This window comes from Micromys minutus, assembly GCF_963924665.1.
Source record: "Micromys minutus genome assembly, chromosome: 1".
NCBI classification, from domain to species: Eukaryota; Metazoa; Chordata; class Mammalia; order Rodentia; family Muridae; genus Micromys; species Micromys minutus.
In genome coordinates this window covers 242,306,710-242,320,370 of record NC_137969.1, presented here as the reverse complement: position 1 = coordinate 242,320,370, position 13,661 = coordinate 242,306,710, and the positions used below count along the sequence as shown (strand labels likewise).

Sequence of the window (13,661 nt, the reverse complement as noted above, 5' to 3'; positions counted from 1 at the left end):
CCACATGTTGTATTTAACCTTCTGATAAATGCAGCCGTTTCGGAAGAGCGTGTGCCTCTGTCTCTGAGGTGGCTAGCCAGCATCTGTCTCACTCCACGGTGCTGGAGCTGGTGTGTGAAAGATCCTTCTGCTTGTCACCTCAAAAGTATTGTTTTGACAACTCAGGCGCACAGGGCAGGTGAAGGTGCCATTGGCAGTGGGGAGGGATAACCAGGAAAGATCAGAGTGAGGATTGGGGCTCCAGCTGCAAAGCTCACACACCTGTTTGTTAGTCATGTCTTGGAATCTGGGAGGGTTTGCCAGAACCCAGATGCCCATGTCTTCACGTGTAATTTGTTGTTCCCTTCCCACCTGCAGGAATAGCATCACCAGTTGCCGGATGCGGACTGAGAGCGAGCCGCCATGTGGCTCTCCAGTGGTCAGTGGTGACCCCAAGGAGGACCACAACTACAGTAGTGCCAAGTCCTCCAATGCCCGGAGCACCTCCCCCACCAGCGACTCCATCTCCTCCTCCTCCTCCTCAGCCGACGACCACTACGAGTTTGCCACGAAGGGGAGCCAGGAGGGCAGTGAGGGAAGCTTTCAGAGCCATGAGAGCCACAGTGAAACAGAGGAGGATGACAGGAAATCCAGCCAGAAGGAGGGCAAGGATACCCTGGGGGACAGCGGATACGCATCCCAGCACAAGAAGCGCCAGCACTTCGCCAAGGCCAGGAAGGTCCCCAGCGACACACTGCCCCTCAAAAAGAGACGCACAGAGAAGCCGCCCGAAAGCGACGACGAGGAGATGAAGGAGGCGGCCGGTTCGCTCCTGCACTTGGCAGGGATTCGGTCCTGTTTGAACAACATCACCAATCGGACGGCCAAGGGGCAGAAAGAACAAAAGGAAACCGCAAAAAATTGAAACAAGTCTCTGATTTGTTTTGAACTTATGGCCATTTGGTTTCAGCATGTCAGGAGATTTCTAATGATTTGTGGCAATATCAGCAATTTTTTTTTCCTTTTTCTTTTTTCCTTTTGTTGCTTTGCTTTTCTTTTCTTTCTTTCCTTTTTTTTTTTTTAATTTGCCCCCCACGCCTTTGTTTTTGGACCCTTAAGAGTTTTCTGTTTAAAGGAGATTGAAGCCATAGAAACTCTTGTTGACACTCAGCCGTTTTACAAAAACCGAGGAGAAGAAAAAAAAAGCCAAAATTAACCATTGCTTCCTGCAGCCTGTCAGAGACGAGTGGTTAAAGCCACAGGGATGTTCGAGTTAATACCACAGGAGCGCTCAACGCCACCCAGGAGGCACACAGCCATCACTGTCCAGCCCAACCCTTAGGTTTAGAAAGTCAGTAGTGTTTGGAGTGAGGTTAGGAAGCAATTGCAGAGACTGAGAGCCCATGTCCCCTAGGAACAGATTATCCCCTAGGGGTGACTGCATGCTCTGGCCCTGGCATCCCACAGTACCAGAAATGCCATTGGCATTGCTGGGTCGCAAGCCCCGGGCCTGCCTGTCCTTTGTGCTTCCCCTCGAGCCTGGTAACATCTCCCAGGTTGGATACCAGACTGTTCCAGTGTATTAGCCACTGAGGAGGGAACACAGGGATCACTAGAGCCATTGATAACCACTGAGTTCTGCTCTGCGTTAAATTAAGACAACGTTCCAAAAGCCATAGGCCTGAAGGTTGGTCCTGTGTGTGTGTGTGTCCTGTGGCGCACACGCGCTTGCACACATGACTTAAAGTGATGCAGAAAACAGGCTGTGCCCTCTTAACTGCCCAAGAAATGACAGTAGCTGTTACGAAAGGAAAAATGGTATAGATTTTTTCCTTCTAAATACTCTGATCCAAGTTGGGGGTGGGGGGGTGCTACAGAAACTGCCATTAGTATTACAGTGTCTTTTTTACGAGGTTAAAGGCACGTTGGTGGACTCAAAAAGCAAAACCATGACAAACTACAACTCCTGTACTGTCCTCAAAAATTAATAACAGTACTCATTTCCGCAACAATAAAAAGATCAGTGACTTTTTTTTTTTTCCACATTCAGCCAGTGTAGCCAGCAGAAATTTCTGATCCACAATGCATGGATTCCTTTGAAGAAAAAAAAAAAAAGAAAAAGAAAAAAAAATCACAAAAACTTTTTTTTTAATCAAAAATAACAAAGTTCTTGTAAGGTAAATAATGTATTTAGCATGAAGCATGAATTATTTTCATATAAATATAGAGAATAGAGAGAAGGCTATGCCTCTAATTTTTAAGCCCTTAAGCTTAGAGGCCCTTTTGTTCTTTTTATTTTTCCTTCCTTTTTTTAAATTTTTTTTCCTTTTTGTTTTCTTTTCTTTTTTTTTTTTTTTTTTTTTTTTTTCTTTTTGGTTGTTGTCGTTATTTCATTTGGTTTTTTTGAAGCAGGTGTTTAAGGTTTAACCTTCTTCAGGGACAAATTCTGACTGTTGGGGAGCTTACTCTGCAATATTAATTATCTTCATGCTCTGGTAGGGGCTTGGACGGTTGAGCTCTATACTGCCTTGTCTACACTCAGCCCCAACCCCTGATTCTCTACTGAAGAGTGTGTCCTTCCCTTTGTCTGTATGTGTTTAACATGACGCAATAATTCGAGGGCAAACTTAGTGTGTACGATAGAATCAAGAGAGTTATGGGACGCTTACTTGAGGAAAATCATTACCAGGATTTGGTTCTAGGAAAAAGGCAGTGAATAATTATGCAAATTCGCCAGAGGAAGGGGAAACATGCTGATGGGCCTTAGTGGGTGAGGGTAAGAGATGGGTCCTTGGGTAGGAGGAAGTAAATGATCAAGGAGTTGGATGGGGCAGCCTTGAGCATCCCACGGAGACAGTGATGTCTCAGTGAGAGGGGGCTGCTATCCCCACCACTTCAGCACAGTAACCACCTTGGGACTAAGACCACCTAGATAATGAGAGCCGAATAGCAACCAGACCATGTCACACAAGCCAGGAACTCCAGTTACCTTGAGGTATAAAGAGACATCCCTAAAACAATATGGCCTCCCGTCCAAATGGAGGGAACTTTTATAAACAAAAACTTTATGTGGCTCAGGGTCAAACGTTTGGGAGAGAGAGGAAACTAAAGTGACCTTGAACTCTTGAAACAGGGCAGTAGTGGGCCTTCAAAGCTATGCCCACCTGTCAGTACCAGGTACCATGGCAACCTCAACAGCCTGGAAGGTTATCTGGTGCATTTCCCCCTACCTAACCTGAGGGCAGCTTTTGGGTGGGAGGGGGCTCCCACTTTAGGGCAGGCTAGATTTACCCCCACATGGCCCTCAGCCTGGGCTCTCAGCATGGGGGCTCAGGGTTAGGTGAGAGCAGAGGTATGCTTTCCACAAACCTCTGACACCCCACAAAGCCATCCACAGCTCTGGAACCCTGAGCCACACTGATTTCTGCTGTCACTTTACCAAGTCCAAAAGACCCCCACCCCCACCCCCAAGATGTTCAAACTCAGACCTGAAGGTAAAGGTAAGCACTCAGCACTGTTTCTGGCAGGGGACTCCTTCCGATGAAAACCCTACATGGGCTGTCTCCCCTCGTTTCATTTTTTTCTGAAGGGGCAGAGGCCTCTCTCAGAGATAACAAGATGCAGTGTGTGTGCGATTTACTTTTCTGATCTCGCTGAGATCTGGAAAACTATCTTATACAAGTGTGTTCTGAACCCCCAGAACCACTCCGTTTGCATAAATACCTCATCGGGCAGCTTTCTAAGTGTTATTTTCCTGAGCCTCCCTTGGCACCTTTGTTGGAATTTTCTGGAAGACTTGTTGGGGAAACTTTAGTAAGGGTACTTTTTTTCTATTTTCCTTCTGTTTTGGGTAGCATACTCATTATGCATAACCAAAACAATGGCTCAATTGTGTTTAACTCTGTATTTTGACTGTTGAGGCGAAAACAAAGTCATCAATGTGTATGTGGCTGTTTGTAGCAAAGTCTGCCGAATGAGGCTGTCTGTGTCTTTAACAAGCCAAGGGGCAGGAGGCACCCTCTTTCCCCTCCCCCAAGAGCAGTAGAGAATTTAAGCACAAGCCTATTTGTGAAAGAATATTTTGCTTAAGTGTAATTCACTTTAGTGTTGGACTTCCTTCCCAAATGTCAGGTGTTCTTTTAGCTTTCAAACTAGCCTGTGTATCCATTAGTCACACAGATCACCTGAGCATCGTTAAAGGGATGTGGTGGTTTTTCTTTTTGATTGTTAGGTTTTTTTTTTTTTTTTTTTTTTTTTTGGTTTTTTTTTTTGTTGTTGTTGTTGTTTTTTTTTTTTTTTCCTCTGTTTTTTGTTTTCTTGCATTTCTCCTGTGGGGAGAAGTGACGGTTCATGTGTCATTCCAGTATCTCACGTACTCACATGGGGCGGGAGGGAGGGGGAAATGGGGAACTATAGCAATATTTACAGATGCTTTGGGAACACATCAACACCCACCGTGACATTACAACTACTGGCTGTCGGGCCCTCAGACACATTTAGGAGAAGAGACTTCACTTTCTTTTCTCAGGTGACACTCACATCAACATTCTTACCCCACTCCTGACAGTCTTTCCTCTTTCTCTAGTACTTTCTGGAAAGGGTCTGCACCGTAGTTTTTCTTTCTGATCCATCACCAAGCTCCTACTTCCTCTGCATCTCCAGTCAGCATGTTTTTCAAGAGTTCTTCTGGTAAAGCTGACTGTCTGAACCAAAACCCACATGTGGATTGTGGTGTCAGGAAACCATGGTCAGGATGACTGGGGCAGATCTTGGGGGTGAGCCTTTTAAGGAGGAATGGGTTGGTGCCTGTTCCCAAGAGCGGGTTTTTCCTGTAGAGTTATTAGCATGTCTAGTGCTTCCGGTTTATAGCAGTTCCGTGGGGCTTTCTAGAAGGACTGTTGCATTCAGTGGCGCCAGAACAAGGGATGGGGTGGTTTTGGTGCTTGAGTTCGGACACAGCAGGCCCATGTGCAATGCCCCAAGCCACCAATTTGGGTGTTATTGATGCCACTCCAACCTCTGGACTCTCCCTTGGGGGAGGAGGGATGGTTGACGTGATGCCGGAGTTAGGGACACGTGATCAGAATGGGAAGTTTTCCCATATGTGGGATTACAATAAATTCAGTGTGATTTCTTTTTTTTTTCCCCCTTTCAAACTTTATTCAGGTTGGGACTCATTTCTTTCTGGTGGATCACAGCTGCCCAGATGTGTAGATTGATTTCTATGTTCTATAGACAAGTCCTTTTCTTTCATCCTCAGCAGGGTTTTTTGGGTTTTTTTTTTTGTTTTGTTTTTTGCCACCAAAAGAAAACATTGGAACATACGTCCCCCCCCCTTGATTGTGACTTTTCCATTGTTGACAGTTCAGTTCTTTGTGTTGTAGGTCCCAGCCCACCAGTACTATATCAAACACTGTTAGGCACATGATGCAGCACTGTGATCTAATTTAAATAATACTTTTTTATTATTTATACTACTATATATAATATACATCAACACTTTTGCTATATAACCTAAGTGATAAACCCTTTTTGGTTACCTGTCAGACTCTAGACTTTGGTTTCTATTGCAGTTAACACAGTTACAGATTTGTAATGGTGTCTTGGCTTTTTTGTTTTGTTTTTTTTCTTTTTTTTTTTTTTTCCTTTGTAATGGAATGTGTAAATCAAAGTGTATACATTGTGTGGTATTCCTGTTTCTTGGGATGTCATGAGGAGTTACACACAGCATTCAGTGTTCTGTATAGACCTGCCCACCTTTGTGAATTCATCTGTTAACTCCTCCTCCTTTGAGAGCGCGCCAGCCACGGTGGCTAACTCCCAGCGTCCTCTCTCCTGCTGGCTATTCTTGAATTAAGCACAGACTCATCCACTCGGTTGCTTTATCATGAATAATGGGTGTGACTTGGTCATTCTTCTACCCTTCAGCAAACAAGTGCTAGCTTCACTGACCAAAAATTAAGGAAGGAAAACACCATTTTTAAAACAATCCACCTTTTCATGGCCGAGACGGATGTTAGTCTACGGTGCTGCCTCGTGCTGTGTCGAGCCTCTGGAATGAGCCCGCTGTGGAATAACCATTCTCTGACTTGCTGTGGGGTGCTCACAAGGACCCTTCCTGTCTCATTAGTATTGGAATCAAGACTTTATTTGGAATCTATCCAGCAGTGTTCCTCCACTGTGTCTCATTTGCAAAAGTAGAGAACATTCCTTCTCCACCCTTTTGCAAATAATTGATACTCCATATTGGATTCTCAAAAGACTTCGATATGGTGATGCTGTCAAACCTAGAAATTGTATTATCTTTTCCTACCTGACTTCCCCATTTCTCCTGTTCTAGAGGAAACAGCACACTTTCAGTTACGGACACAGTCAACATTTCTAGAGTATGTGTGTTGAAGCCATCCAAGGTCATAGCTGGCTCAGCCCGACTCACTCCATTGTTGTCACTGCCTGTCCTACCGTGATGAACATGGGGAGGGAAAAGAATCTGTGTGTCTGGGCAACGGCTACATAGACTTTGTTTTGTTTTTACTACTCTGATTCCGTAACACTTCTGAGTTCTGTTCTAATTTTACAGAAAACAAACAAGACCACCATGATAAAGCAGAAGACCACAAGGTTTGTGGCTGGATCTTAGGGTCACCTGACCTTTCCTGGCCAACAGGTCTACATGGCCAAATTAATTTACAAGAGTAATAATTTCTTCAGAAGCCAATTTTGTTCTGTATTTCTGTACAAAACTGCCAATATCATGAACAGAAGGGGGAGAACCGTGAAGGAGAAAGAAAATGTCCGGTGGTGTTGGCATTAGCCGAAAGCAGCGGTGTGAAGACGGCTCCATCAGCCGGGCTCCAGGGACTTGGTGTTGCTTGGGAGGGATCCATACAGCATTTTGCGTTCTTCATGTGTAATCATATTGCCAAAGACAAACTACTTCATCATTTATTGTAAATAACACTTCCCCAGACCTACCATAAAGTTTCTGTGATGTATTGTCTTCCAGTTGCAATAAAAATTACTGAGTTGCATCAATTGAAGATAAGTTTTGTGTGTTGTGTAAGCAATATCTCCATGAGTAGGTAGGCACTGAGTCATAGATGCATGTGTGGTGTGTGTGTGTGCGCGCGCGCGCGCACGTGTGCAAGAATGCCTGTGCAGAGGCCAGAGGCTGATGTCTTCCTTGATAAATATCCACTTTTATTTTAATGTGTGTTATGTCTGTGAGTTTGTATGCCAGGTATCTGTGGAGGCCAGAAGGGAGCATCAGTCCCCAGGGTGTTGGAGTTATAGGAGATTGTGAGTTGCCCAATAGAGGTTCTGGAAACCAAACTTGGATCCTCTGGAAGACAAGTCAGTTTCACTGAAGCTGAAACTCGCCAATTGGCTAAGCTGGTGTGCCTGAAAGTTCTAGAATCCCTCTGTTTCTGCCTGGGGTTAGAAGCATGTGCATGCTTTTATTTATTTAATGTGGACACTGGTGGTGTGAACTCAAGTCTCCGGGTGTACACAGCATGCCTTTTACCACCTAAGCCATCTCCCCAGTCCTGAGAGCTTCTGTCCTGTGTCTGGACCCACAGTATCAGGTGTGTGCAGCTTCAGCCGGGTTTTAGGGTCTCGGATGCAGGTCATAGTCATCTTGGCACATGCCTCCATTTTGATGGGAAATCTCTCAGTGTTCTGTGAAGCCATTCACTCAGGACAAGCACAGGGCTCCCGCCACAGGCATGTGCTTAAGACCACTGGTCTTGTCTGGAAGTTACCAAATACTAAAATAAGGTTACATTTCTGGGGTCTGCTTACCTGTCCAATGATGACATCCCAACCGTCGTTTTAGGATTCGTATCTCCACTGTTGAAGTGTCCATTCCAGTCTACTACACATACATACCCTAGGAGTCTCTTTTCTGTTATAATAAAACCAGATTATGCAGCTGGGAAGAGGAGACACATCACATGGCAAGGCAGGAAGGGAGTGATTAAGGGCTAAATTTGTTCTTCATAACAACCCCTTGTCCTGGGAAAAAAACCAGGTCCTCCAAGGACCACATTAATATCCACTGAAGGTGACACCCCTTAGGACCTAATTATCTTCCACCAGGTCTCACCTCTTAAAGGCTCTGCCACCATCCTGGGGCTGGTAGTTCCAGCAGATTAGTCTCTGTAGCACACACCCTTTCATGGTGGTTTTGACTTTTAGTGAATTTGGTCCTCCAGACTTGAACAGCACCTCTCCCCAGCCCTGGGAGATTCTGTCCTATTCAACCTGGGCTTCACCAACAGTAAGCAGGGCTAACCTCAATCACTACTCCCTGTCCAGTAACCCTTACCCCTAGGAAATCTCAGGCTTTATCTCTTACCCCTCATCTGGGTCACAGTTCAGGTAACAATTCTGGATGGGAGATAATTCCCAGTGTCCCTCTCTAAACCTCAGTGTCCTGTTTGGCCCATGTTGTTACCTTCTTTTAGTTTTTTATTGTTGGTAAGTGTTTGTTTTCTTTTGTTTTAAGACAGGATTCCTCTGTGTAGCCCTGGCTGTCCTGGAATATACTTTGTAGACCTGGCTGGCCTCAAACTCACGGAGATCCTCCTGCCTCTGCCTCCAAGTGCTAGAATCAAAGCCATGTGCCACCATGTCCAGCACAGTCTTAGAGTCTTCTCAGGATCACCCTGAAAGTCACCATACGTCCTCCAGATTGCTGGGTCTATGTGTGAAGAGAAACGTTGGAACAAAGAACAGGAGCCATTCACACTGAGCCAAATCTGATGAATTAGGTAATTTTCCATGTTGGGTAATATTTGAGGCCAACTACAAGGGAGGAGCCTAAGAAAATAGCAATATAATTATGTATGTATACATGTTTGATTCATGTGTGTACATGCACATGTATGTGTGGGCATATAAGTATGCCTGCATGTGAATCATAGGTCCATAGTGGATCTCCATCTTTTTCTTGTGTGTTTTGTTTGGTTTTTGTGAGACAAGGTTCCTATGTGTCTTGGAACTTACTCTGAAGACCAAGTTGGCCCTGAACTCAGAGATATGCCTGCCTCTGCCTCCCAAGTGCTAGGATTAAAGGCGAGTGCCATCACTACTGCCTGGCCCATCATATTTTTTCAACTACTATTAACTTTATTTCTGTGTGAGTTTTTATTTGTACATTGCATGCGTGCCTGGTGCCACTGGAGGCCAGAATGACATTGGATCCCCTGGAATTAGATTTACAGACAGTTTTGAGCCTCTGTATGGGTACTGGAAATTGAACACAGGTCCTCCAGAAGAGCGTCTAGAGCTCTTAACTGCCAATGAGGCTTCCCACGTCGGGTGGGCTTACGCTGCAGGCTCAAACCTTGGTGGTGTCCATCTGTCAATTCCCTTAAGTTTCAGCTTTGCGGCCACACAATGTATATACATGTGTGTGCATGCACATTCACACAGTACCTCAGGGATCTCAGAGGCTTTGAGGGGCATCGATGCTGAGACTGGGAAGCATACCTGTGAGGGCCATTCTTCCCCTTCACTGCTTTCTCATCTCATGACCCTAGAAAGCATAAACTAGGAATTTTCATCCTCCTAGAAGGTTCTGGATAGCTGACGGTGTTTCAGAGGGAGCCTGGTTGATGGGAGACTTTTATTTGTGAGTTGAAAACCTGTGTTCTGTCCCTTCCGTTCTCAGATGCCCCAAGTAAGACCAGTAGTGAGTATGATTGTTTGAGACAATCTCATTATGTAACCCAAGCCACCCTTGAACTTACACAGAGCCTGCCTCTGCCCCTACCCCCAGGTGCCAGGATTACAAGCATAGCTTCTCATACCCAGCTACTGTGTAGTTTTACCTATCCTCCACTATTAGAAATATAAAATCAGAGAGGGGTTTATGAAAAACGACTTTTTTTTTTTTTAATTTTGGAAAGAGGACAGGTGTTGATTTGTTTACCTGTTTTTTTTGCTGAAGCAGAGGTGGACGTTCAGCTAACTGAACATTTGCCCCCTGCACTCGAATCCGCCTCCCCAGAGCCCTATGTTTGAATGGTGCTCAAAGCAGTCAGACCTTAATTTGAAATCAGTCCTGGGCATTTGTGGGTGAAGCACTCTAATGGCTCCAGTGCTGTTCCATGTTACTCCATAATAAAGTGCTTTGGGAGCAGACAGCTAAATCTCCTTCAAATACAGCAAGTCATTCGAGGGGGATTGAGGATTCCACCTCCCTCCCCATCTGCTACACATTTCATGCTGACTTCGAAAGACGTGTACTACGGGAAGCCCTGTATGATGGAGAACATCTAAAAATCTGATAGTGACTGCTTCTGTCAATCGCTGGGACACGGTTTCTTTATTAAGTGGGTCTGTTCTGTTCAGATCAGAAAGCTAGGAAGAGCTCTACATTTTTTTACATCACTCATAAATATTTCTAACAAAACAGGGAGATTAGTGGCCACTGAACCCAAACTCCCCCAAAGCATAGACCAGGTTATCTGAAGCTCAAAAAAATTAAGGGATTTTCCCTGAACAGCCACACTAGGTAGTGGCAGAATGTGACTTAAAAGAGTAGAAATGTTCTATCCTTTCAACTGCACTCTCTTACTTAATGTATGGTTATCATCACTGTATAGAAAGAATGTGCTCACCTCACATGATGTCCTGCTCAGATCCTGTTTAGCTAGGATGAAAATAACAATTTTTTGGGACAAAACAAATTTGCCACTTTGTTTCTGAGTGTCTGAGGTACTTCCAGCATCTCCACATAACATTACAATTACATTACAGTCAACATCTTCAGGCAGAATTTGATCCTTACCTTTATCAAATGTCACCTTATAATTGGTTCATTGTTTGAAGCCAGGTCAGCTTGACAGTGGCGTAGCCTGTGTGGAGGTCTTGATTTTGTCCAACCAGAGCATTTGTTACCTGAAGTCATTTCCTGTTCCTAGTAACAGTGTTACAAAGACGTGTGGAAGCACTCACTTGAGATCCCATTAGACTGGGAGGGTAGGAGGATCAGGAGTTCAAATCCAACCTGGGTTTAGTGAAGGGGAAAAAAGCATTTCCAGAGTGGGGGAGAGTTATTTTAGCCAACAGCTCTGGTTCAAGGTCAAGGGCTGTAAAGTAAGAAGCATGGAAGAAACCTAACCATACTGGATTCCAGACCCTCTCAAGTTAATTCAGTAGTCTGTGAGTCATGAGGGAAGCAAATGTGTTTGTGAGGGTTGAGCCGTAATTACCCCCAGAAGGTCCCACTCGGTCCTACCCTTTACTAGCTTACAAATGAACTTATTCTGCTGTATTTCTGTTGCTGTGTTAAAATACCATGACAAAAAGCAACTGAGGGGAGAATTGGGTTTTTTACCTTAATATTTCCGCTTACAATTCAACATCTCAGGGAAATCAGGATGTCAGGAGATGGAAGCCGCCACTAATCCCATCACACTTCCAGTCAAGAGTAGAGAGAGGTGAAGACCTGCATTCCCACCTGCTTGATTACACTGAGTTTGAGTTCTCTACTCTTACAGGCTCAGAGTCCCCTGCCTAGGGAATGATTCTGCCCATAGTGGACTGGATCTTCTCACATCAATTAATTAACAATTCTCAATAGACAAACCCAACTTAGAAGAAAATCCTTTTTTGAGTCTCTTGCCCCAGGTGGTTTTAGGTGTGTCATGTTTGGCAACAAAACTAAGTAGCACAGGGGTCAGCTTTCAATGTTTTCAAAGGGTACAAATGGAGTTCAAGCCACAGCGCTTGCTGTCCAGGTGCCACTCAATATCTTTTAATACTGATTAGGGCAAAGCTGTCTCTTCTAGAGGCCCCTCCCCAGGACCTCTTGGACCTCACTCATCATTTTTAAGATCACTTGTTCAACTAGGTATACATGGACCTGAGTTTCTAAAGATGCTAACTACATTTATTTTTTTCTTCAATCAAAAGTTTGTCCTGGGAGTGGAGGGGTGGGATGGAGGGGAGATGGATCGGTATTGGGTTAAGAGTACTTGCTGTTCTTGCATAGGATCCAGGTTCAGTTCCCTGTTCCCACATGGTGCTTGAATGTGTGTGTGTCAAGGGGTGGAGATTAGCTCACAATCATCTATAGCTCCACTTCCAGGGGATACAACATCCTCTTCTGGCTTCTTCAGGAACTGTATACATGCAGTTCGAATCTATACAAGCAGGCAAAATATACAAATAAACAAATATTTTGTTGTTAACTTTGGTACAGTTTGTCTGTCTAATCCAGGCTAACGCAGAACTCGAACAGACCTGCCTGCCTCTGCCTCTCAAGTGCCAGAATCAAAACCATGTGTCATCCATCACTCCTGGCCAACAAGTAAGCTTTTTTAAAAAACAGTTTGTCCAACTATAGAAATAAATACACCCTTGCTATGGTTTAAATATAAAGTATCCCCCACCAAATCTCACATTGAAAATTTAGTCCCCAACTAGTAGAGCAAGCCATTGAGAGGTACTAATTACCAGGACTCTGATAATAGATAGCATTCTCGGAGGTAACAGAAAACCCTGGCCTCAGCATCCAAATATACACAAGCACATATAAACCTACGCACACACATAAGCATGCACAACACACACACAAGCATACAACACACACATAAGCACATAGAACACACACACACACACACACACACTTCCTATGCTCTGTGGCCACAGCAGATTCACGTCTCCTCCCCCGTTCTCTTCTCCCATTCCTTCCATTGTCCCTCCTCTCCTATTGTCTCCTCTCTTCCTTTTCTTCATCTTTCCTCTCTCTCCCCATTCTCTTTCTCCTCCTCCTTCACCTCTCTTTGCCTCTCTGTCTCTGTGTCTCTCCCACACACTCTCTCTTCCTTTTCCTTTTTCCTTTCTTCCCTCCCTTTCCCCACAACTCACTGTCAGTGAGCTAGGCACCCATGGATGAAAATCTTAGAAACTAGAAACCAAAATCAGCTGTTCCTCCTTTAAACTGTTTCTCCCAATAGTTGTCAGGGTCACAGACAGTGACTAACCCACCCCCGAATCTCCAGGTCTATAGTTCTTCCTTTAAAAGAAAGGAAGTGACGTCATTCTCTCTGCTACTCCGAATTCTACAAAGGGAAAGACCCATCTCTCGCACACTGTGGAACACTAGAGACAATGTCAACCCTGACTCATTCCTGTGTGGGAATGAGTCTTGATCTATGCAGGTATTATAAATGTGTTCCTCAGGAGTACATCCCTCACAGAGACAGAGCATGCCATTCACTCACTCAGTGTGTCTTAGCCCATGCTGACACCCATGCCAAGATGCACAAAGCACTCTTACTATATTCAGAATATGCTTCCATTCATAAAGTGAGTGCCACACAAGCATGAAGCCCGGAGTTTGATCCCCAGCACCCACATAAAACACTGGATGCAGCAGCAGCAGCACACACTGCTAACCTGAGCCCTGTGAAGAGACCACCAGAGGATCCCTGGAGCTTGGAGATTAGCCAGCTTATCTGCTGCATCAGTGAGACCCAGGTTCAACAAAGATCCCATCTCACAACAGCCTCTCTCTGCTCTGGGTTGTAACAGGGAACCTTCGGCACTGTGCTCCGTAGTACTCTTTCTTTGTGCAGTTCTTCTTATAGGGCTTCCATATCTAGTGGGTTGCAAGCCTCTAAATATAGTTACATGCACCCAAAATAATGGGTCTTTAAAAAAACTAA

At 44.7% G+C, this 13,661-nt stretch overlaps 1 protein-coding gene across 2 annotated transcripts in view; it reads left to right on the top strand.

The window, feature by feature from the left end:
• Positions 1–1,936, top strand: part of FOXN3 (forkhead box N3) — a 355,335-nt gene extending 353,399 nt beyond the window's left edge. For both annotated transcript variants that reach the window (XM_080917520.1, XM_080917519.1), the window contains one exon: positions 358–1,936. In XM_080917520.1, the coding sequence (XP_080773646.1) occupies positions 358–904 (547 nt within the window). In that variant the 3' untranslated portion in view covers positions 905–1,936. The remainder of the gene's footprint in view (positions 1–357) is intronic.
• Positions 1,937–13,661: the final 11,725 nt, after the last annotated feature.